Genomic DNA, 26,602 nt, shown 5'->3' with positions numbered 1-26,602 from the left:
TTTTAGTCACAACCAATACTTTATTGCCCTAGAAGAAGATTTTATATCATTCAGATTAAAAAAGCTTTGCAGTAACAAGAACCAGATATAGAACTGTTTATAATTATATAACACCCACTATTTACAAGAAGAGCACTAACTCTGCCATTCTCATTGGACATGCTGTCTTTCTAGTAAAAGGTTCTCAAATGCAAGCTCAGTTCAGCTGTTTCAAGGTACGGTGTGTGAAATGCAGTGAACTTCCCTGGATTTGTTTAAATTTTAATAGCGAACAGTTCCAGAGTGTTCAAAACCAGATAGTTTATTTAAGCACCATCCTTCTTCTGAGGCCTAAATTATTAGGTTACACTTCAGTACCTCAGGACTTGAGATTCTGCCAGAGACTGAGCAGAAACCTTTGCCTCTGGGGGGATGAAAAAAAAAAATCCCTTCTTGCAGGAAAAGGGCAGGTCAATTATTCTCAGTATGGAAACCCTCAAACCAAATACAATCCCAAAGTCCCTTTTGCAGTAATATCAGAAGACGGCATCTGCACAATTTCAAGTGTGCGTGTGTGGGTGTGTGTATAATTGTGTGTCATATGCATATTCTCATACACACACACATATGCATATGAACATATGAACAGGAGACTTTTTAAAGTAACAGCAAATGGTAAAAGTTATGATATGGGAGGCATGATTAGAACTAGAAGATATTTTTTTTTGTGGAAAGCCTAACTTTCTGAAAATCACCTGTCTCCAAGATGGGCTTGAATAAAAACATCAAATATTGCAAGACTGGACAACAGTATTTTTATTCAAGGCCCAGCCCCTTCTGGAAATAAGTGATAAAAAAAATCTCAGCTTCCCCCCAAAATTAGTTTCAGGCCACACACTTGCATTGAAAGTTTGAAAATATGACTCTTGCAGGCAAAAAATCCCACAAATCTGAATATTTATTTCAAAGCCAGTCTTGTGACATAGGGGGTGAGAGGAGGTACTGACTCATGATATGCAGTTGACTGGATTGGCAATATTGGGAGAATCTGGCATTGCTATTACATGATGTGTTAAGCTCTTAGGGTATTTATAGACATGCTTTGGGAGGCTGGGGGGAGGCAGCGATTTAATGAGCATGGCCGACTAATTAAAGCCCCCAGAGCATCATGTGTATCAGCTTCCCTACACTGAAAAAAGGTGGCAGGGGCACTTTATTGGTTAAAGTGCCCCCGCTGCCATTTTTCAGTGTGGGGATGCTGGTACATGTGATGCTAGACTCGATTAATCAAGTAATCACAATGCATTGGAGCAGCCTCCTTGCATATGTAAAGGAGCCCTTAAACAGCAAAAATTTGTAACCATAAGATGATTTAGCTGTCTTGGAGTCAGAGGCTAGGGATAAACATTCAAAAAGCCTGAGCCTGAATTGATTCAATCTTTGCATGTTAGTCTAACCTGGCTAGGCTGAATCACTTTGTAACTACACAGACATCCCACATGCCTGCAGTGGCTCAGGCTAGAAGCCGGTGTGCACATGAGCAGCCCTCCCTTCCCTTCCAGGGCACTGAGCTGAGGGGAGGCATAGCCAGGCCCTGGCAGGATGCTCTGATTAGCCCAGTAGGGAACTAATAACAGTGTTTATCACCCCATTAAGAAAACAACAGAGGGACATTACCAGCTACCTGTTGATTCTACCTGTTGACTCAGCATAGATCACAGTCAGCATATGGTCTGCTAGCTAATACACAGACACCTCTCATCAAAGCAAAGGGAGGCGGGAATTTCTGCTTAGCAGGGAGTGGTGAGGGGGGAGGGGGGAAGCAGCCTGCAGTCTCTGCAGGAGCTGCAGCCAGGGAGCAGAGGGAAGGGGTTAGCCCTGCTGTGGAGCAGAGAGCTCCACCCAGCCCAGAAAGCATGCTGGGATGCTGGGGGAGTCTGATTTATCTTAAACCAGGAAGGGGTCTGGGACAGACATTGCATAAACCAGTTTGAACCAAATCAGTTAAGTCTGATACTACATTCAACCAGATTTATCTCAAACCAGTTTCAGCCATTTTCAAACTGGTTTATGTGCACTGCACATCTGTTCTGTTACAGGTTTAAACCAGTTTCTGATCACTTAAACCGGCTTATGTGTAATGTCTGTTCCTAACCAGAAGAGGCAACAGGGGAACCCCTTAATGTAATTTTAGCAATTACTACTACTTCTTACCTGGCTCTTTTACAGCACTGAATTTGAAATAACTTGGTCAAATAAAAAATTTGCAATCCAGCTTGGGAAGGGTGATATTCCAGTGGAAAAGTTTCCTATATTTGCATACTTAGAAATCTGGTAAAACGGATGCAAATATTCTGCTGGGCTTGAGTTTTGGACATTTGCTACTGTACTTAACTCCTCCTTCAAAGCAAGTAAGAACATGTCACCAGCCTGACTGAAATTATTGCTGAGGACATTTAGTAACATTTTTAGAAGCAAGAGAACAGGAGGTTTACTTTTACCTTCAAATACCCCTAATAAACAAAGCAAACCCACAACCTAAGTTAGACAGCAGACACAAAAAAATAATGTGGGCAGGTCAGAACTTGCCATGGCCTCGTTCAAATCTCCTCAGCTTTCCTTTTCTTTATCTTTCTAGTCAGCATGAAATATCACATATATTCTTAAAAAATAAAGACCACAGAATTTTTAACTGGATGGCAACTTAAAAGGAACTCAAAGATCTAAAGCCTAGAAGTATGCTTTTGTAAAGTATCTTTTCGTTTGTTAATAGAATAAATTGTAGATGGATTTCTTCAGCTGTAACTTTGCTAAAAGACACATAAAAGCTTTTTTTTCAAAGAAAAACAGACTTTTGAGAAAAATCAAAATAGTGGTGCAAGCTCTCAAAGGGAAATAATTCTTCTGAAAGTATTCTCTCTCAGCAGGCTTGGAAAAATGGACACATGCATTGAAATCCAGGAAAAAAATCTCCTCAAATGTATACTCTTGTCAAATAATATGATTCATTATGCCATGTTTATTACTCCACTATCAAAATTTAGGAGGATTTCAGGCTTGGTACCAGACACAGCATCCAAGAAATTTATTGTTTTTCACAGAAAACTTGGAATGTTTTAGGCTCTTTTCTGTTGTTTTTAATAATCCTGTTACAAATGTCGACATTTCCACAATTCCTTTGGGTATGCTGTACAACTGAGGCAACCTCGTCTAGGGAAGAAAAATCATGTTGATACATTAAAGCAGGCATTCCCAGTGCTCTCGGGGTGGCAGACAGCATGGTAGGGAAATAAAACACCTCCTAAATAGCAGTACCCATGGCAAGAGCTATACAGAGTGTTTCTTATGTTTTCTTCAGTCAGAAAAAACTTTGGATCAAAATCTGCCGTCAGAAATGGGTATACAAAATTCATTGGCCGTTTCCCTGTGTGTATCTGAAGGAAAAATCTGACCCTTCCTTCTTTTTGTGAATGGCTTTGGACTTCTAGTTATGATAGCAATTAAACGTCTATTCCAGGTTTCTCTTTGAATAGCTGTATTGGGTTCAAAATAACACTTAGCATTTTGTTATTTATTCAGATTTTCACACTAAGACTAGACAGACATGTGGGGGCATCACACAACTTTATAAAAAACCTGTCACAAATGTTTCATTCAATCTCACTAAGGCCTGTAGCAGATGCTATGCTTAAGACATGATTAGCCAGTTAATCACATCTTAAGTAGCAACATGGCTGCATTCATCCAATTAATGGTGTGATAAAACAGGGAATAAACCACAGTTATGACACACATTTTGTGTAATAACTTTATGGCTGGTTCCCATAGCACCTTAAATTGAACATGTGACCAGGGATGATCAGCACGTCCAGCTTAGGGAGCACATCAGAGTCCTTCAGGACACTGGTGTGCTTCAAAGGCGGGGAGTGCCAGTCAGCTGAGTGATGCTCTCAGTCATGACAATCCACCTGAGAGAAAGGTTGGGAGCATTGATCAGATGACAGATGCTCTCAGCCATGGGAGCACCAAGTACCTGGCTTACTACTTACTCGTGCAGGACATCATGATTCCCAGCTCCCCCCGCACCAGCAATAGGGTAGGTTTGGGATCTGATCCCCAATCCTACAATCGTGCCTCCTGCATGCACAAATGGCACGGCAGTAAATGCAACTGTTGGAATTGCAGATCATTTCCCATTGTGCCTTTAACTGAACTGAACGTCAGTTAGTGGCCTATAAAATACATGAATCCAAGACAACTACAAACAACGGCATTCCAACCAGCCTCCTCCAGGCAAATACCATCTCCAGGTGCAAACAGGTATTAAAAAACAAAAATGAAATGAGTTACAGTTAATCTTGTCACCAATCAACCACAAGTCTTCTACTCCAAAGCAAAAATCCTTCCTTTTCATCCACATGTGGGAGATTGAATGGGATTTGAAGTGCATTTTAGTGGGCACTGGATTAAGATCATGTCAAACCCAGAAGAGAAAATCACTCTAGCTCAGGGGTGGGCAAAATGGAGGATCAAGCTGGTGGCTGGACTCCATTTCCCAGGATCCCCTGCCCACGTCACTGCATCCAGTTTCCATGAAGACCCCAGCAGCAGCAGGGCCATGACAACACGGGGCCAGGGTTTCCATGGAGACCAACCCTAGCAGCACTGGCAGGGCATATGGCTGGGTGGAGAGCTGCTTTGGGGCCAGGGCTAGGATCTTGCAGCAGTGACAGCATGGTCCGACTATGTGGATTGTGCATTAGACCACATCATGCTTTTGCCCACACATGTAGAAGGGCCCTTCAAGACACTATTAACCCTTCACATGCAACTACTCACAGCATATGCTAACTCTAATGCTATGTATCATTCCTTACATGTGCTAATCTGTAACATGTAACACCACCCAGAATAACCTTTATCCACTGGGGTAATTTTTACAGCCTACAAAGTGAAAAGAAATATATTTAAATTGTTAAATAAGGTGTTACCTTAACTGTTCTGGGTGGGCCAAAGGGATCCTAGCACCTTTGGCTACACCCACAAGAAATGACTACACTGCAGTAGCTTTAGTGAGAAGTTACTCTTCAGATATCTACTAGCTACTAATGTTCCAAAAAGTGATTCTATAATCCCTTTGCTTTGTCCTCTTCTCCTTTACATCTTACAAACTTAGTGCCTATGCAAAAATTTAAATAGCCCTCAGCAATTACAGAATAACAAAATCATTGAAAGTTAGGGTTGGAAGGGACCTCAGGAGGTCATCTAGTCCAACCTCCTGCTCAAAGTAGGACCAGCACCAACTAGATCACCCCAGCCAAAGCTTTGTCTATCCATGTTTTGAAAACCCCCAAGGATGAAGCTTTCACCATCTCTCTGGGTAACCTGTTCCACTGCTGGACTCTCTCCAATTTGTCCATATCCTTTTTGTAGTGGAGTCACAAGACTGAACACAGTACTCCAGATGTGGCCTCACCAGTGCTGAACAGAGGGGAATAATTACTTTCCTTGACCTGCTGGCAACACACCTACCAATGCAGCCCAGTATGCTGTTAGTCTTCCTGGCAACAAGAGCACAGTGCTGAATCATATTCAGCTTATTGCCCACTGTAACCCCCAGGTCCTTTTCTGCAGAGCTGCTGCTTAGCTGCTTAGAACAAAACCGCCCCCCTCCCATCCCCTCCCCCTGGACTGACCCCTGGATACTGCACTTGATACAGGATGCCAACCAAACATCAACCCATTGATTACTACTCTCTGAGCCCAATGCTCCAGCCAATTTTCTGTCCACCTTATAGTCTATTAATCCAACTCATACTTCCTTAGCTTGCCTGCGAGAATGTTGTTGGAGCCTTGCTAAAAATCAAGATGCACCATACCCACCGTTCTCCCTGCATCCACAGAGCCAGTCACTTCATCATGGAAGGCAATCAGTTTGGTCAGGCATGGTTTGCCCTTTGTGAATCCATGCTGACTCTTCCTAATCACCCTTTTCTCCTCCAAGTGCTTAGAAATGGATTCACTGAGGATCTGCTACACAATTTTTCCAAGGACTGAGGTGAGGTTGACTGGTCTGTAATTCCTCGGATCCTCCTTTTTCCCTTTTTTAAATATGGGCACTGTGTTTTCCCTTTTCCAATCACCCGGGACCTCTCCTGATCACCGTGAGTTTTCAAAGATGATGGCCAGTGGCTCTGCAATTACATCAGCCAACTCCGTCAGCCCTATCAGGTGCATCCCATCCTGCCCCATGGACTTGTTTCACATCCAGCTTTTTGAAGTAGTCCCTAAACTGTTCTTTCACCACAGAGGGCTGCTCATCTCCTGTCCAAACTGTGCTGCCCAGTGCAGTAGTCAGGGAGCTGCCCTCGACTGTGAAGACAGAGGCAAAAAGGGCATTGAACACTTCAGCCTTTTCTGCATCCTCTGTAACAAAGGTGCTTTCCTTATTCAGTAAGGGACCTACACTTTCTCCCTGATTCTTCTCTTGCTACTGACATACTTGTAGAAACCCTTCTTGTTTCCCTTTACATCCCCTGCTAGCTACAACTCCAGTTCATAGTTTCATAGTTTGTAGGGTCAGAAGGGACCTAAGCAGATCAAGTCCGCCCCCTTACCATGGGCAGGGAAGAATGCTGGGGTTAAATGACCCAGGCTAGATGATTATCTAGCCTACTTGTGAAGACCCCCAGGATAGGAGCAAGCACCACTTCCCTTGCAAGGTGGTTCCAGATCCTAGCCACCTTGACTGTGAAGTAGTGCTTCCTGATGTCTAGCCTGAACTTACTCTCAAACAACTTGTGGCCATTATTCTTAGTTACTCCTGGTAGTGTCTGGAGGAACAGGGACTCTCCCGTTCCCCGCAGGTCCCCCCTGGTAAGTTTATAGACAGCCACCAGGTCCCCTCTCAGCCTTCTCTTGTGGAGGTTGAACAGGTTCAGATCCCATAGCCTCTCTTCGTAGAGAGAGGCTGCTGCCCCCTGATCATGCAGGTGGTCCTCCTCTGGACCCTCTCGATGCTGTCCACATCCTTCCTGAAGCGCGGCACCCAGAACTGAACACAGTACTCCAACTGCGGCCTGACCAATGTCACATAGAGGGGGAGGATCACCTTCTTAGACCTGCTCATGATGCACCTGAGGATGCATGACAAGGTGTGGTTAACCTTCCTGATTGTGTCCTCACACTATTGGCCCATGTTCATCTTGGAATCACTAATGACTCCAAGATCCCTTTCTGCCACTGTGTTGATGAGAAGGGAGTCCTCCAGCCTATAGGTATTGTGACAGTGACGGGCCGCCGTCATGGGTGCAGGCGGAGGATAGACAGGATAGGGGGACAACAACACCCCCTCAAGAAAGCCATGGGACGGGCTACTCACCACCGGTAGGGACGGCGGTGTCAGAGCGGGGACCACAGCAGCAGATGCGGCCACCATTACGGCCATGCAAGCCGGCGCTATGCCGGCTGTTTAAACAGCTGTTCCTGACAAGGGGAGCAGCTGAGCCAATCGCGGCAGCCGCAGTGGCTGCCGCAGGAAGTTTAAAAGCCCCGACAAACCCCGCGGTAGGGGGGGAAGCCAGGGAAGGAGGGAGGAGACGTGCAGCATGTTGCTGGTGCTGTGGCTTCCCCGGAGCAGGAGCCTCAAACAGGCAGCTCTGTACTAGCTCTGCAGCTGGAGCGAGAATTAGAAGCCTCAGCGGGGGCAAGAGGAGTGATCCCTGGGAATTGCCAGGGTCAAGGCATTGATCCGGGAAATCTCCCCATCCCGGAGGAGTATTATTTCTAGAGATCAGGGGAGGAAAGAAAGGAAACAACCCGAGCTAGCAGCCAGGTTAGCCCGGTTCCAAGACAGGTGGACTGAAGTTGACCATTGGCTTGGATCCCTCTGGTCGGGAACTCCAGTCGGCAAGAAGGCCGGCAAATAGCAGGCAAGTGACCATCTCATGCACAAGTGACCGGTTGGCGAGTGGACGGGGTGTACGGGTGGCGGAGCCCTGTGGAACACCTGAGGACCCAATCGTGAGTACCCCCCACGTTGGGTAAGCCCCTCTGGTAGAAGATCTCCACTGAACCCCTCCTTCGAATTACCAATAACATCAAAGTCGTGGCAGGCGGGATGAGGGGAGGGGCTACCGGACAAAGGGTGGTACCGGATGTGAGGCCCACGGACGTCACAGGTATCCTGCTGGCTCTTTCTCCCTAGGTGCAGCACCCTGCACTTGTCAGTATTGAATCCCATCCTATTCTCATCTGCCCACCCCTGTAACCTGTCCAGATCTAGTTGTAGCCTGTCCCTTTCTTTTAGCATGCCCACATGTCCCCACATCTTAGTGTCATCCGCGAATTTGAACACGGTGCTTTTCACCCCTCATCCAAGTTGCTGATAAAGATGTTGAACAGTACGGGTCCAAGGACCAAGCCCTGGGGGACTCCACTGCCCACATCCCTCCAAGTCGAAAATGACCTGTCCACCACCACTCTCTGGGTGTGGCCTTCTAGCCAATTTGTGACCCATCTGACTGTGTAGGCATCATCACCACAGTTGCATAATTTTTTAATGAGAATGGGGTGAGAGAGAGTGTTGAAGGCCTTCCTAAAGTCCATAAAGACTACATCCACCGTGATACATGAGTCCAAGGATTTTGTGACCTGGTCATAAAAGGCAACCAGGTTGGTCTGACATGACCTGCCCCGATGAATCCATGCTGGTTGACCCATGCTGATTGCCACAGTTGCACTTTGGCCTTCCTGACTTCATTCTGGCATGCCCAAGCAATGCTCTTATATTCTTCTCTAGTTATTTGTCCAAGTTTCCACTTCTTATAAGCTTCCTTTTTGTGATTTAGTCTATTGATGAGTCTCCTGCTAAGCCAAGCTGGTCTTCTGCCATACTTGCTTGTCTTCCTGCACACAAGGATGGTTTCTTCCTGCACTCCCAGTAAGCCTTCTTTGATGTACAGCCAGCTCTCCTGGACTCCTCTCCCCCTCAGTCTGACTTCCCAGGGGATCCTGACAATGAGTTTCCCTGAGTTGAAGTCTGCTTTTCTGAAGTCCAGAGTCCTTACTCTGCTGTTCTCCATCCTTTCCTCAGGATCCTGAACTCAATCATCTTGTGGTCACTGTTGCCCAAGTTGCCATCCATTCAAGAGGAAACATGTCATTAGAAACTGGAATGGATTGGTTTCACCAGTGATAGATATGACCTAGAACAGTAATAGTGACCTAGCCTATGGCTTGTGGCCAACAGTGCTTCTAGACATGAGAAACTAAAAAGTTAAGCCAGGAGGGCATTTAGAAATTTGCCCACAACTTGTAAGGAGTGACCTAGAAACCTCTACTCGAAGACGAAGCAGAAGAGAATGCTATGTGAAGAATGCCCATCTGCAATGATAAGGAGGAGACAGTCCTATATAAAGGGGGCTTGAAAACAAAAGAAGAAACAGAGTACTGGGTTAAAGGGCTCATTAAAATACTAAAAGTCACACCCCTAGGTGGGGAAGAAGTATGCTAATGAAACACATATGTATGTGAATGAGATACATGGCTAAAACACAGGTATAGAGACATGCTCAGTAAAGAACTTCTTGCATCACTCACTTATAACCAATCATTAAACAAGCACGCTTGCGAAGGCATTGAGAACTCCTGTATAAAAGATGCTTAGAACTAGTGATCTGGTGTGCTTGTTACGTGAATTATTCCGCTTGCACCTTTTATTGCTAGCAATAAACCTTCTTTGTACTTTCACCCCTGGTATCTTTATTGGCCTTTGCATACCGGGCACGATCCCAGACTTGAGCAGGGGCACAACAAACTCAGTATTGTGGCCCTTGGGGCCACAACAGTGGGGACTACTGGAAGAATGAACACTTCAGAGAAATTATGGAAAAGATTTTGCCAATCCTTGATGAAGTTTTGAAATGCATCATGAGATTCATCTCCAGGTTCCATTAGGCCTTATCTTTATTATGTTCTAAGCAGAAGCAATGTATTTGGGAAGTATCTAAAATCTTGGTCCATAGAACTTGTATCTTTTTTTTACATGATATTCTGCCAGGCAGAGTCAAACATTTAGACATAATGTTCCAGATTTTGCCCCAATACATTCAGCTTGTTCACTGAAGTGGGACAAAAATATATCTCACTGCCAAAAGTCTTTCTGCACATTCTCCAGTCAGTTGCCATGAAAGTGTACCAGCTCCATCTGTTAAAAATGTAAGAGGCTTTGGTGCCAAAATTTAATCTGAATGCACAGTACCTAATTTCTAAATCCCTCATTTCTGGGCTGTTAATGAAGAAATCAGGTTGTGCAGGAAAAAGAGAGAACCCTGAAATCAGAAGTTCTAGCATGTGAAAATAATTAGTTTTAAAATAATGTAGAGACTGTGTGTCCTATGCCAATGATTTAAGAACTCAGGGTGCCTTGAGACATGCGGGACGCCTGCTCCAACTCATTGTCATTTCAGTGCATTGGAGATGACTCAGTTAATGGAGTCTGCTGGAGCATGCCAATTAGCACACTGCAGCAGCCTCAACATCACATGTATTCAGCATCCCCATGCTTCAAAATGGCGGTGTGCACACTTTAAAGCTCATCAAACAAGCTTTAGTTAAAGTGCCTCCACTGCCTTTTTGAAGTGTGGGGTGTTGAATACACGAGATACAGCGGGACACTGAATATACAAAAGCCACTCCAATTAAAGTACCGTCCCCCCCACTCCCCTGGAGCACATGTAAAGAAGCCCACAAATATCTAAGGAAGATCTTTTTCATCTTTAAAATTGGGCCTAAAATTTCAAAAGGAAAAGTGTAAATTAGGTTCCTAACTCCACATTTAGGCACACATACAAGTCACCTGATTTTCACAAGAACTGAGAAACCAACAGTTATTGCTCACTGCAGTGATACAAGTGAAGGAAAGCACTTCATAGTTTAAAACAGAGGTGCTCAACCCCTGGCTCATGGAATCATGTCATCTGGTGCAGAGCTCCCCACAGGTCCAGAAATTTAGCAGGGGGGGAGTGGCTGCCAAATTCCAAGTCCCATGTAGCTGGATCAGTCCCAGACACGTTGACACCCTGGGGAGGTGGCTGCTACATAGCTGCACTGGATCCCGGGAGGGTGGCTGTCAAACACTGGGATTGGGCCCAGGCAGGCAGCTGCTGTGCGCCAATACCAGCCACTGCTGAGGGCTGGGATTGGGCTTGGATGGGCTATGGTCATGTTCTGGGATCGGGCCCTGAGCTTTTGTTGCATGCTGGGATTAGGCCCTACCATGTTCAGCCCATATACCGGACTGAGCCCATGGACTAGATCCAGTCTGGAGACCAAGCTGATGCTGCTCATCTGGTTTGTGCAGTAAGATTAATAAAGTTTTGTGTTTGTTGAACCCTTCACTCCTGTCTGCCTAACTGTAATGAAACTGGAAACCAGGGTCTTGCAAAATGATTTTAATGAAATATAAAAATAAAACAAAATCTTATTCCAAGCTAGCTAGAGAAAAGGTCACATTTAAATTGATACTACATAACTAGGCAAACAAATCAATGCTTTACTTACCACCATCCAAAAAACCTGATAAGGGACAAAATGCCTACGCACATCAGCAATCCCTTTCATCCTAGAAGTTTAGTAAAAAATTAGAGCAAACAATTCTCAGCCAGGTTACAAGTCAATAACCTGAAAATTAATACAGATGTCTTCAAATATTTAATTCCTTCAGACCAAGATACAGTCCCAACAGACACTGGACACATTTGCCCAAATTCTGCACACCTGTCAGTTTAAGTCATGGAAATATTTAGCTACTCCTTTTCCTTTGAAGTTGGCAGTAGCTATGCTACACTCTGGTAGTCATCATACCGCCAGAAGATAAATTATAGTCCATTTCTGCTTGACAACTTATTCAAACACTGAGGTTTTCCTAGAAAGATCTCCTTATCATTTTATGGAATTTCTTGCATGTCCCTCAGTGTAGTGTCCAAGTTCTCAATGACTTTCTGTTGATTTGCAGCAGACTTTCCACATTCCTATATTTGGCACCTTTGTAAGGATAAGTAACTTGCTCTGAAAGCAACTGTGTTTGGGCACAAATTCTTTCACAGGTTAGGTCCAAAATATCAACAATCCTCTATTTTCAGTAAGCAGGTGCTTCATCTTCTAAACTGATAGTTGCACTATTCCAGAGGGTTTTACTTGTCGTACTGGGTCATGAAAGTAGGGAAACCTTCTGTGAGACATTACAGATTACAACTGCAGACATGACTTAAAGAAGTACTAGAAGCAAGCGGAAGCTGAGGAAGGATGCAGAGTACTAAGGAGATACACTATCCATTACTTTTGACTGTCAAAGAATCAGGCACATCATTTATTCCACCTCCAGGCTCAGGAAAATGAATTTCAGTATTCAGATCAGCTAGTAATAAAAGTGTGGATTTTTTTCAATGAAAACCTCGAACTGATTTCAATGGAAGCAGCAACGGACCCAAGATCCTGGCCTCAATTACATGTATCCAGCTCTCCCCACTGCTCTCATTTTGCATGTGGGAAGCATTATTTCTTTCTTTAAAAAAAAAAAATCTTTCTGCATGCAAAGCAAAAAAGTTTCACATTAGCCAAGTAAGTAAAATTGGGAACCTTCCACCAAGAGCAAAACTCTTGGATGAAAGGATATGTACACTAAACCCTAACTATGACTTACTCTTTCAAGCTAATTATGGCTAGGGTCCCATAGTTATAAAATAAGCTAATAGTTATGTACTTGTTTAAGGCCACAGATGCACAATGAATAGCCCAAATCCTTGGTGAACTTACTGAAGAAATATGTGAAACCACATTATCCAAAAGCTTCCTGTTTGTATGCATTACACATGCAGTTAAGAAAACACACAAAATGGAAAGGGGGGGAGGGGGGATCTACAGAGCCATGATTCAACTAAATTTAACTCTGCTGTGATTGGAGTCCCTTATGGAGATTGTTTTGCACCATTTTACCACAATGGTTAGCTATGTGAAGTAGGCTAGCAAAGCTCCATTAACTAGTGGCAACCACAAGTCACCACAAAACAGTTTTCTTTCAGAGTAATTTTGCTTAACTAAGTACTTGGCCTCAAACAGGCAGCAGTACCACAATCAGACATGCCAGGAAAAGGAGCTGCCATAAGGCACAAACAATGAAGAGTATTCAATCTAAAAGTAGCAAAACAATAAAAAACTCTGTGATACTGCCTATCCCAAGAGGTTGCAAGGTAAAATTGCATTTTTTCTTCTTTCAAACATGTGATTCCAGAAATGGTTTCCAGTTGCTTTTCTGTGATATAAGTTGCTTGGGGCAGTTTTTTCCCAAGGAAATACACTATTTGAAAACATTTGCCTTTCCAAAAAAATAATTTTAGAGGTTTTTCCTCCTGGGATGCCATCTAGTTTAGAAAAAAAAAATCCCCAAACCTTTATTCAATATAGGCCATGATATTATTTTCAAATCTCTTCCCAGTTTCTAGATCAAGGAGGTTTGGATACATTTAATAAAATGTGCTACAGAAGACTGTATAGTAAAATTTCCAACACTTCTCCACTTCCTTGTGGCAACTGCTAATTCCTGCTTCTGGTTAAAAACAGAGAAGGAAGAGGTGTGAGAAATTTAAAAAGAAAAGAAGGACTTTTACCAAAATATTTCAAAAACTTTGAAAGAGCAGTTTGGGTTTGGTTCAATTTTTTGAGCTGTCAGCCTTTCATGAATGGCAGTATTTGGGCATTGTCATTAAAACAACATGAGAAGAAGAGCACCAGAAGTTCCCCCTGAGCAAGTTATGTGTCCTTCCACATAAAAACACCAGAGAACGTCTCTGCGCTGGCCTTCAAAAGGGCTGAAGAGGCAGGTGGCCAGAACGATAAACGCTGAGGAGCCCGAGGAGGGAATTCCACGTACCTTGTCATGGAGGCCTGAGACTGTTAGCTAGGGGGCTAACAGTTAGTTTTTTCTGAAGTACTTGGAAACCAAGGCTGCTTGCAGACATAGGGAAAAAAAACCTACAGGGTTTTACTTTCAACTCGGCATGCTCCCTCACCGAGCCCAGCACACGACCGGAAACAGGCAGCGCCTTAGCTGCACCCAGATTTCCCAACATCTGTAGAGATTGGGTGTTTTAGTGGGGCTTTTTGGCACTTTTATCTAATAACTGATTAAATCAGCTTTAGCTAAAAGCCCCCAAACCCCACTGAAGAGCCCAATCTATACAGACACTGTGGAGCCGAGTCACAGTAATGCACTGCCTCTTTTGGTAGAGCACATTCCTCCCCGTCACCCCACCCCAAGTCTGTCAGCACCCTAGAGGTGTTAAACCAGACAACCAGATGTAAATCAGCTCCAGGAAGAAGTTAAGAGACCAGGAGGATGAGAAAAGAGCCAACAGACAAAGAGCAAATCAACTGGTAGCTTCCTGTCCTGAAGTCTGTAGCTAGGAATTGAACTTTATTCCTCTGCATCAAGAACCTCAAGAGAAGGTTGTGGCCCACACAGGGCTCAAGCAAGTTATTTTTGTTATTTACCCAGAGTATAGTCTGCTATTGGCTTTAGGTCTGGGCTGAACTTACCCTAATTATCCTGGAAGAAGTAGATCTTTCAGTTTAGTTGTAGGGTTAAACTGCCCATCAAGTGACAGCTGCCTGGGGGAACCAGGGGCATTTCCTGATAACCGAAGAAATGAAGTACCTTGTCACAGAGCCAAAGTGCTTAATCACAGGCACCCATATTTGAGAAGGTTGACATCAGCCACTGATAAATAATAATAAAGAAATATGGTCTTGTGGCGAGAGCCTTAACTGAGGAGATGAGGAGATGAAAGTCTTGGATTTCTGTGTCTTCTACAGAATTTCTTGATGATGTGTAGCCAATCACTTATCTTTCCTGTCCCTCAGTTTTGTTATCTGTAGATAGTATGTGCCTATGAAGCTTAATTTGAAGTTTTATTAAACTTAATTTGTGCTTGGGAAGTGTTTTGAGATCCATGAATGGAAAAGAACTGCACAAAGGAGCAAAGAATAGTTTAACCAAAGTGAAATTAGACATTGAATGTGGGAAATTCCTTCTCTCGCCAAATTAGACTTGTTTCATCTAGGATCAACTGTTGGGAAAGAATTGTCAAGGGATTTTAAGCAGAAACACTGAGAAAATTAGTCCTTGAGGAAAGATTTCTGGCCTATGTTATTTTACCCAATGAAAGTACATGAGTAAAACAAAACACACAAGACAGACAGCAAAGCAGTAAGTGTCTGTGGTAGGAAAGAAAACAAGAGACACTGTCATACTTTCTCAGCAGTTCCTATTTCTAAGACAGTCAACTCACATTAATTATTAATTTTATATTTTTATAAAGGTATATATTTATATAACGTAGTGGTCTAGCCATGGGTCAAGCAAACCTCATAGGAACACAAGTCCCTCTAACTGAAGAAACACACACACTGAAATATCAAAGATTAAAAATCCAGAAGTCTATCACGTTAGACTGCTGATATACTATAAACTTCATGACATCCCTAAATTAATTCCTGCTTCAATAAAGCATATTTTTAATAAAAATATTCTGTCTTGATTTAAAGACTGCCAGTGATGGAGAATCCACTACAGCCATTTGTAAGCCATAATTACTTATCCTGACTGTTAAAAATTTGCACTTTGTTTCAAGACCAGACTTCTCTAGATTTAACTTCTAGCCTTCAGATCTTGTTATACTTTTATATGCTACATTGAAGAGCCCTCTGTTATCAAATTATTGGGCACCTATGTACATGCCAGATACCTGCCCCAAAGCATGCTAATTAGCACAGTCCAACAGTTTCCATGTCACATGTATTCAGCATCCCCATGCTTGAGAATGGTGGCAGGGGCAGTTTAATTAAAGTTTTTTGAATGAGCTTTAGTTAAATTGCCCCCACCTCCATTCTGAAGTGTGGGATGCTGCATACATGTGATGCTGCAGGAGCTTTAATCAGGATGGCTCCTGAGAGCCGCTGTAATTAAAGTGTCCCCTTCCTCAGCCCAGAGCATGTGTAAAGATGCCCATTGTTCCCCGTGAAAGTACTTGGATCTTGTAATTAAATCTCTCCTTAAACTTCGCTTTGTGAAGTGAAACAGATCAAGTTCCTGGAGTCTTTCATTATGAGGACTATCTTTCAGTATTTACCCATTCTCTTGGCTGCTTACTGAAGCTTCTCCCATTTATCAATGTCCTTGAACTGTGGTCATAATAGACCAGGATAGGTCACACCATTCCTGAATACATGGGGATCATAACCTACCTAGTCCTACTTGATAATCTCTTGTCTATAGATTCAAAGATCACAGTGGACCTGTTGCCAAAAGCATCGTATTGAGAGTTCCTGTTCATCTGATTGTGCATTATGACCCCTATGTCTTTTCCACAATTACTGCTTCCCACAATAGAGTCCCCAAAAAGTATGCTCTGCATTTCTTCTGAGCAATACATTCAATATTATAAAAGCCTTAATCTGTCTGTCCGTAATGCTTTAGTCATACTCTGATTGGCTGACAAACAGCCAATCAGAGTGTTAAGAAGCGTTCAAACAGGAGCTGGCAGTGGTGCAGCGCTGCCATGATGGTAGGGGCACAGGGGACAGAGAAGGGGGATGAGAACACCTGCGCTGGCCTCACCCCCCTGCCCTGCACCCTGGAGGCAGGGACAACAGAGTGGATGGAGCGGGGGGGCTGAGGCCAGCACTCCTGGCCCCCCATGCCCTGCTCCCTGCAGATGGCAACGATGGAGTGGGGTGTGGGTTGAGGCCACCAGAGCTGGCCATGCCTCTCCCCCTGGTGCTCCTTGCAGATGGTGGTGAAGGCAGCACAGGGTGCGGGGAGCAGGGCTGGGATGCCATGGGATGGGGCAGGCCACTGGCTGTGGCCTCAGCCCGTCCTTTCCCCCTTCCATCGCTGCCGCCTGCAGGGCCCGATGCAGGACGATGTGGTGGTGGTGGGAGGAGGAGTTGGCCCGAGGCCAGTTGGGGGAATAGTGGGTGTGCTAGCAGCAGTGGCAGTGGGGGGAGGGGAGGAGTGGGCCCAGGCCCAACCCTGGGGCAGGGAGGAGGACTAAACCTGAGCCGAGGGAGAAGTTGGCCCAGAGTGGCAGCGGGGAGGGGGTGGGGTGGGAAGGGGGGCCCAGCCCAATGAGGCCTGACACGGCTGTGGCTAGGGGAGGGGAGGATCGAGCCTCCTCCCCCCCTCGGGCCCAGGCCCACTCTTCCCCCATCGCCCCTCCCCCCTGTTGGCTCCAAGCCTGCTCCTCCCATTTCCCCACCGCTGCTGGTTCAGCCCGGGCCCACTGCTCCCCCCACTACGGCAGGTCAGCTTCTCCCCACCATCAGGCCTGGTCCTCCCCCGCATTGGGCCTGGGACCACTCCTCCCCTGCCCTCGCTGCTGCAGTGGGGGGTGGGGGAGCAGGCCCAGGCCCCAAGCATCAGGAGGTAAAAGGGGAGCGGGCCCGGACAGGGCGGCGTGAGGCTTCGTCCCTGCATGCCCCCCACCGTTATTCCTGATGGGCAATTGGCTAGTTCCTTTATATTTGACCTTATTAAAAAAAACAGTATTTGCTTGTTCCTTGTTTATCATGCTTGACCAGAAGGCAAATACCAGAAATGCATGTAGCTGACTGGGCCATTTGAATATGAGAAAAAAAAAATCCTTCCCAACTGAAACAGAATTCACTTACTTTTTAAAACATGAGATTTCATTGCTCTTATCTTAATTATAACTACATTACCAGTTAGAAAGTTACCTCTCTCTCATTTTTTAAAGCCAAATTGACACCATTGTTACCCCTTTAGACCCAAGCTGTAAGCCAGGATTTCAGGTCTTGCAAAGTGTTTCCATTAGGGCTAAAAATGAACAAAGGACTGAAGTATTATTTTGATGCAACCCTTTGTATTTATGAAGAATCTACACAGTATTTCTTTAAATGCAACTCAAACCTCCAGCGAGCACTTTTCTGCAAACATTCTCTCTCTCTTTCACACACACACTTCGGAATGGTGTTCTTGGCTTCCCTGTTGCTTTTTCTGTGTAGTCTTTAATGTTTCTTTGCCTGTTTTTCTCTCACATAAGGAGCTCTATTAAACAATAACCAGTGTCTCAAATGTACACCCAGCCCCAGTAAACTTTTTCTGCCTACACAGCCTGAATTCCACCTGGTTGTATATGTAGCCTGTCTTTTGAGTGATGGCTCATATTACTTCAGCTATTTTATCCTTTACAGGAGTTTAACTGTTTCTTACAATTACCCTCAAGAAGGGCAATGATGATACCTATGGGCTTCTAAACTACCATAACAGCATTTTACCCTAAGAGTTTTGCTATAGTGAGTTGTCAAAGGTGATTATTGGGAGCATGATTATTCCCTTGCTTGTTCAAAACCTGACCTCAGTGTAATTTAAGTGATCCTATTCTCACAAATTACTATGGGTACTCATAGATTTAGTTCATCCAAGATACGTTTTGCCTTTTTTGAAACTGCTGCAAGTTTTAGCACAGGTACTCCCTAAACACAGTTTTAAGCAGCCTCTGCAAAATTATGTAGGTCTCTAGTTATGATCCAAGCTATTTCATTGGCCATGCTGTAGGAGCAAGGGTTAATATTCTATACCACAGGTAATGCACAATATAACATGTAATGTGTGTCATGCGTCCAACAACAGAATTTAGTCCAAAGACTTAATATGTGCGGCTATTTGATAAACTTGTATATTCTTACCAAGGGACAGATTATATAACAAGGCAATATTCGGTCATTCATGTGGATAACAATGAGCTGTAAGGTAATAGGAAATATTTTCAAACTAATGCTGACATGTCATAAATGTTCTTTGCTCTTAATCAAAGCCAGGGACTGATAAGTCCCATCTATCTATCCTTTCCTGGTGTTTTACAGTAATTTCTATAAGAGCAGAGGTGCTCAACCTTCTGGTCCTGCAGGTCAGTCCCTGGGCCAGATCCAACATGGGGTTGTTGTGAAGGGTCAGTCCACAGGTACTACTGGTGTACTGACCTGGGCTCATGCGCTGGATTCAGTCTTAGAGTGACCCTGCATGTCATCTAGCACACAGGGCTCCACACAGATCCAGACATTTCATGGCAAGGGAAAGGTGGTGGCATTCATTACTGCAGCTTCCAGAGCCGAGGCAATTAAAGCTGCCACTGCTCCCTTGCTGCCAAATTGTCAGGCCCATGGAGAGCCCTGTGAGCTGTATGACATGGCCCCACAGGCTGGATATTCAGCACCATTGCCCAAGAGTATAACAGCCTCCTGTGAAGTTGTAAAAAGGGACCAGGATTGTGTTCTGTGCACTGGGTTCAGTTCTTCAGGCATTTTTGCCTACCCCAGTATATCTCCCTTTGTAAATGAAAAGTTTTTCTCTTTAGATAAAGAACTTTAACTAAAATCACCAATGTGTAGCTCATATAAGTATACTCTAAGGGAGTACACTGAATTCAACCTGCTAGGGTAGACAAAAACCCCCAAACTTTGCTCCAGTAAGCCTAAGCTTTGCAGAGGCTTTGGCAGAAAGATGGTTAAAAACTCTAATAAATTTTCACTCAAGTCATAAGGATTTTCCCAGCCAAAGATTTACACAGGCTTCTCATATTGGCCACAAAAGCATTTAAGAGTTTGGGAAATTCTAGAAGACTTCCCTCTCACTTACTAAGCCACTCAAACTTGATACTTCGTAAATCCCATGATATGTAATATACTCCAGTGTATGAGAAGCCCTTCATTAAGTGCTCCATGCTCAAAGAGTAAAAATCCCAATGCAAGGCATCTAAATAGGAACTAACGTGAGTATTTTCTTACCACTGTATACTACTGAGGAGGATGGTTTTAGGTAGCTTGTGATTAGTGAAGGGTTCACTCCAATAGTCATTTGGAAGGAAACATTTTTAGATTTCTGAATTAAGAAAGTTCCTACTCCTACAGAAAAGTTTGTAAGAATGTATCTAAATTGAAGGGCAGGGGAGGAGGAGATCTAGATTCTCTTCCCAGTTTATTTTGTGATTCTGGGTCTCTGAGCCTTAGTTTCCCCATCTATACCCTGGAGATAATTTACACGGAATAGCATCAGGCTTACTTCATTAGATCTCATCTTGAGATCTGCTGATGAAGGTTTTTCTACAAGTATTATTATTATGCTGTAATTTGAAACAGGAACTATATTTATTCTCTGAAAGTTGGAGCAGATGAAAATCAAGCTAAGCTCAGTACTAGGAACACTTCTATGAGGCATTTAAAGAAAGAGGCATAGAGGTACACATTTATATAACCACACCTTGAGCTTTAGTATTTCTTTTAAAAGATATTTCATCTGTAGTTGCAGTTACTGTGGCTTAGTATGTCTGGCATGGGAAATAAGTACTTCTGACTTGAGTAAGTGCATAGATTTCCCTTTCTACGCCCTGAAAAAAAATCTCCCCTGGGTATGAATTATCATTAGTTAGGGATAGTACTGATTCTTCTGAATTGGGGATCAGCCGTACTTGCTGGAGCACAATCCTTGCAAAGCTATTCCTTCTTTTTGCCCCACTCTTTGATTTAGAGGGTAGATAGTAGGGCTGTGCGAAACAGGCCCTATTTGATTCGGATTCAGCCCAAATCAAGGACAGTGATTCAATCCGTTGATTCGGATCACTGTTCCCAATTCAATTCAGCTGAATCTGAATCTGAAGTTTCGATGCTGATTCGGCGAACCAGTGACTAGGACACAGGCACAGCTTTAAAAGTTTTTTCTATGTACCTTGAGGTACCAGCACGGTTTGTGATAGCTGCGGTGCTGGGGAGTATGGAGCATCCCACAGGAGTGCGAGGGGGCTCTCCAGTGTGCTTGGCAGCGAACCTGGAAGTGGACCAGAAGTACTTCCAGTCCACTTCCAGGTCTGCTGGGGAGCATGCTGGGGGGGGTCCCCCATGTCTCCTGGCTCAGTGATTGGCCACCAGAGGACCCTGGGTGCCCTCCCAGACCCAGGAAGCACCAGTCACCGAGCCGAGGGGGGTGCAGGAGGGCCCCCCTGCACTCTTCCCAGTGGACCAGAAAGTGGACTAGAAGTGTTTCTGATCCACTTCCAGGTCTTCTGCCAAGCATGCCAGGGAACACCCCATGCTTCTGTGGGATGCTGCATCTGCCCCAGCACTGCGGCATTCAAAGCCTCTGCTACCTCTAGGTATGTAGAAAAAACATTTAAAGCTGTATCTATGTCCGAATCACCAAATCTGTCTGAATCTCTCTGAATCGATTTGGAGGGTTCTGAATCGATTCGAAGAGATTAAAGGGCCCTCTGATTCAATTCAGATTTGGAAATTTGGCCACCAAATTGGGCCAAATCTCTGCTGAATCAAATCAGGGACTGAAGCTTCACATAGCTCTAGTAGATAGATATGATCTCTTCATAATCCATCTAGAAGGCACAAATAAATATAGTTATGTTAAGAGTCTACCCAGAACCTGGCTTAATTCTATGCATGTGATCGGTCAGCTTTTGTTGGGTACCTGAAAGTATGGCAATTCCTTGAACTACTCCCAGGGGATCCCTATATCCCTCTGGCTGTGGTTCTTCTTTCTTACCTGTGTAGTTCGGCGGGCAGAGACAGACATAGTTGTTGATCCCATCCACACATGTAGAGTTATTTTCACAATCATTATCTTCACAGTCATCTGGGTTTACTTCACATCTCTCCCCCTCATATCCCAGAGGACAAGAACAGCTTAGAAGAGAAGAAAAACAGACAAACAAAACCCCAAAAAGCAAAGATTAGTTTGGATTTCAGATTCTTTTCCCCCTTCTTTTTGTTGTAGTACTAAAATGAGGTGTAAGGTAACACAGATGAATGGCTGCAGCCAAATTTGCCATAGCTGTAAATGTCTGCTGTTCTGTAGAACTGACATTACTTAGTGCTTTTGGCCCTAGTTGTGAGTGAATGGTGACACCAGCAGCCTGCAGTCATCTGTTTATAATATGGGCAGAAGAAATCCTCTCTCATGCATCACGCTATACCCCTTGCTGATATTGTTATAGCTCACATCTTAAATAGGTATTTCAACCCTTTGTAACATAGCTAAATAACCAATAATCCTTCCTGACCCCCCCAACAAAACCAACCAACCAAAAAAACAAAGGTATTAATGTGAAACCTGTATTTACAAGGACTTGAGCACAGCTGAGAAATACTTTGCTAAGTATTTTATCTTCTTAAAGCTCAGTTTTCATTTGCTTAAGAAGTCTAGTTTTAATGGGCTGTGAAGCAAATTTTGGCCTATGTGGAAATTATGGAAAGCTACATCATTTATTCTGTGTGATAGGTCAGTTTGGGAAGACTTTTAACACCATATGATAAGATTAAAAGGAGACAGGACAAGTTTCATTTTGTTGAAGGGATGGCTCAAAGTCCAAAACTGAGATAGGTTTATCTAGTGGACTGTGAATTACAAGCTTTTCTCAAATCAACAGCTTGAAGACCAAGAAAAAACAAAATAATTTCAGATGCTCTTGGTGAGAAGTAGGTGTATGCAAAACAGGCCTTATTCGATTTGGATTTGGCCAGAATCAAGGACAATGATTCGATTAATTTATTTGGATCACTGTCCCTGATTCGATTTGGTCGAATCCAAAGATTCGATGCTGATTTGGAGAATCAGCGATTTGGACATAGACACAGCTTTCAAAGATTTTTTACATACGTTGAGGTAGCAGGCACGGCTCATGATTGCTGTGATGCTGGGATGCAGGCACCGTCCCACAGGAGTGTGTGGGGGGGGGGGGACCTCCACATGCTCGGCGGCGAACCTGGAAGTGGACCAGAAGTACTTCCAGTCCACTTCTGGATCTGCCAGGGAACGTGCTGTGGGCCCCCCCTGTGCCTTCCCAGCTTGGCAATCAGCCACAGGGGGACCCCAGGTGCCACCCCCAGACCCAGGAGGTACCACTCACTGGGCCAGAGGGAGGGTGCGGCGGGGGCCCCAATGCACTTCCTGGGGCACCCAGGAGTGGACCGGAAGTGCTTCTGGTCCATGTCCAGGTCTGCTGCTGAGCTCTCTGGGGAGTCCCCCATGCTTCTGTGGGCCACTCCATGTTCCCCAGCATCACAGCACTCATGACCCAGTGCTACCTAGAAGTACGCAGAAAAAACTTTTAAAGCTGTCTCTATGTCCCAATCTCCAAATCTTTCCAAATCTCTCCGCATTGAGTCGGAGGGTTCCGAATCGATTCGGAGAGATTACAGGGTCCTCTGATTCAATTTGGATTCAGAGATTCAGCCACCAAATTACATCAAATCTCTGTCAAATAGAATCAGGGCCCGAAGCTTTGCATAGCTCAAGTGAGAAGCAGAATGTGGCTTTTATGGGAACAATATAGAGTCAGCTGAACAAGGTGTTAGCCAGACTTTGGTAAGCCTTGTGAGTTGACCGAGTCAGAAAGTCATCTAACAATTAGCTTAGCTGCCTATGGGTTGCTTTCTCTCTTTAGGCCAGTGTTTCTCAACCAGGGTACTATAGCACTCTGGGGTGCCTTGAGATCCTTTCAAGGGTACTGTAAGGTGCCACACAATGCTAGCACTGTTAGGTGTACAAACATGATTCATAAGGTAAACCCAGAGATTTCAAACAGGAATCTTTTGGTTAGGGACAGAAATTACACATAAGCTGGGATAAGTCATCTGAAACCAGTTCGGATCTGTAACACAACAGAAGTTTAGTGCACATAAACCACTTTCAAAATGCCTGAAACCAGTTTAAGGTAAACCTGGATAGATGTAGTATCAGACTTAATTGACTTAGGTTAAATCAGTTTATTAAACTTCTATCCCAGATTCAAGTTAACTCACAGTCCCCTAGCATCCCAGGATGCTTTGCACCTCCCCTGTAAGCCCCCCCTCACAGGCTAGGTGGGGTAGCTTTGGCCCAAGCTGTTTGCTCCCACTGAGCAAGAAGGCATACTCTACCCCACAAAGCTTCTGGCTTGGGTCACTGCAGGCACGTGGCTGCATTTCTGAAATCAAAAGTGAGTGTCTGTTCACTTGCTTATTGGTTCAATCTACACAGCTTAGACTAACCTGCAAAGATTGAATTGATTCAGCCTTGCAATTTTTGTCTGTACTTAGCCATAGTGTCAAAAACATTCTGACCTTCTGTGTTCTTTCTGAGTTGTTTGCAACAGAAAAGTTGCTCTTATTTTTCTGTAGTCAAAAATGAGTGAAAACTAACAATGAGGACTTTCTGAGGGGTATTTTGAGTTTAACCTTGGTGCCTGAACTCTAAAAAATTGAGAACCACTGCTTTGGGCAAAGACACTTGGGTGGGGGTGTGTTGGGGGAGGTTGTAAAGTGTCAGATCTAAACATGAAAGTGCTTTGGAAAGGTTAGGGGTTTTTTATTATCATTTAAAAAGGAAAGAAGCAGTGCAACTATACCAATCGCTGACCACTGTTGAATGAGTCAAGACTATTTCCTGAGGTAGGCAAAGCTAGTGTATGTGGTTTTATATCTTGGATGTCCAGGCTGGACATGAAGCAATCAGCATGGCTATGTGGTTACAGCTGTGACTTGTAGATACTGTTGGGGTTCTGTATCAAGGAAACAGAAGGGTTTGGTAGCTGGAAGAGCCACAGATGCAGGGATGATAACATTAGATACAAGGGTATGAAGTTGGCTCTGTCTTCTCTTTTTGTGATCCAAGGAGTGAGGACCTGGTACAAAAGCCCCAAACTATGGGACCATAGATGGCTGCACACACACAATCTACACCTGCCTGACCATGATCCTAAGAAGTGACACTGGGTTCTCCTATGAAATGGGCTACCTACATATTCACTCTCATTAGAAATCCAAGGAATTAAAAATGGCACAGGAAGCAGGGCGATGGGGCAGGTGTCTCAACCAGTCACAACAAGAAGTGTCCAAATGAGGAATAGCACAGAAACCTAAGTTACACTGGCAACTACATTCTCTCAATCCTACACTGGTCATTCAAAGGGCAAGAGAGCTAGATGGAAGAGGAAACTCTTCACAGTGAACGACTCAAAACAAACTGCTCAGATCAATCCAATTTAAAACATAATAAATCAATATGAAATATTTTCTTTTCCTGTCTCTACCTCATTAGTACCAATAAAAAATGTCCTCTTTCTGACCCTGCAATGATCCAGGGGATTGCAGAAGGCCTATAAGAAAGAAGCGCTAGCACAGCATCTTTTGTGGCAAGAGGAGGCGAAGGAGGGTAAAGAAGTCTAATTAAATAAAGTGGTGCATTCATCATGTCACCCCTTTCCATTACAAAACCCCATTTTCAAGGGTTTATAACTCAGCCATAAAAATGAGCTTCAGGCTGCAACTTGGCATCCAAGGTCTCAGTTTGGGAGCATGGATCTTTCTTTCAGTTTAAAAGAAAACAACAAGAGAACATGTTGCCAGTTATTTTGCCAGCCATTGTCCATGATCCTAGGATTTACAATAGTGACATTACAGAATATGGAACTGCTAACAAATAATAGGATTAGGGTGCATTTGATTTTTGTAAGAAAGGAAAGTGTCGACATTATGACATTTGGCTACCTTTTCCCCCTATTATCTGGTAAGTTCTTGCATTATTATTTATATGTCATTCTTCTTTTCAATTTGCATTCAAATACACAAGTCTGCAAGTGGAAATTAAATGCTAAAACTTGGCCTTACGTTGAACACAATGGTGAAAGAGGGCTAGTTTGGGAGGATTTGTACATATTTTCCAAGAAAAAGCCTAGAAGAAAAAATGAGATTTACAGCATGACCTGAAGGTCACCAAATGTGAGTTTCATCTGACTGCTCAGGACACTGAGTTCCCAAGAGTGAGAACTCCTTGGCAAAAATCCCCTGCTGATTAATTTACAGGGTTATTTGTTAGAGCACCTCCCCTGGATCTCAGATATCATATTTTCTTGCAGACATCCTGGGAAAGCCTGAAAAGAGTACTGGGGCATGCACTCTTAGCCACCTATGCTACCTAATTGTTGGGCTTAGCCACTCACAAAACAGAAACAAGTGGGTGTAACTTATTTTTTGGAGGTGTTCCAAAGCTAAGCATCAAGGTAAAATAGAGAAGACCTAATTCACTGAATCCTAAACCATCTATAGGTCAGAATTCTTCCTATTCTTCCAGATTTTGCAGCAGTCTCATTCTTAAAGACTCTTGATCCTAGCCAAAATTTTCTTCACTGTTCTGCAATACCCTGAGCACTAGTTAGCTGCTATTCCCTATCCCAGAAGTGGCTGCCTTTCAGAGGGGTATGAAGAGGGCTTTGGGGTGAACAAAAATTCTTAGAGAGTTGTTATAACGGATCTGCCTCTTCTGTTTATTCAGAGTTGGATATGATTTAGTGACTAAAAAGAAAACCACTGCTGCTTTTTATGCTTTCTGATGTGTTTTTTTTTATTTCTTGTGCACCACCAAAATAACTCAAAAATAACTTACTCAGTTCAATGTCTAGACAAATCAGATTCAGCTATGTAAAGAAGGGCATAGTCTGAGGACAACAGCATTGCAAGACTGGCACTGAGGGCAGAACATAGAACCTTTATCAGAAGCACTGAG

General features: G+C 43.9%; 1 protein-coding gene across 5 annotated transcripts in view; it reads right to left on the bottom strand.

Annotated features, from left to right (window-relative positions):
- Positions 1-26,602, bottom strand: part of SLIT3 (slit guidance ligand 3) — a 964,832-nt gene that overhangs the window by 66,570 nt on the left and 871,660 nt on the right. For all 5 annotated transcript variants that reach the window (XM_019487139.2, XM_019487141.2, XM_019487140.2 and 2 more), the window contains one exon: positions 21,605-21,744. In XM_019487139.2, the coding sequence (XP_019342684.1) occupies positions 21,605-21,744 (140 nt within the window). The remainder of the gene's footprint in view (positions 1-21,604; positions 21,745-26,602) is intronic.

This window comes from Alligator mississippiensis, chromosome 9, assembly GCF_030867095.1.
Source record: "Alligator mississippiensis isolate rAllMis1 chromosome 9, rAllMis1, whole genome shotgun sequence".
Taxonomy (NCBI): Eukaryota; Metazoa; Chordata; order Crocodylia; family Alligatoridae; genus Alligator; species Alligator mississippiensis.
This window is presented reverse-complemented; position numbering and strand designations above follow the sequence as displayed.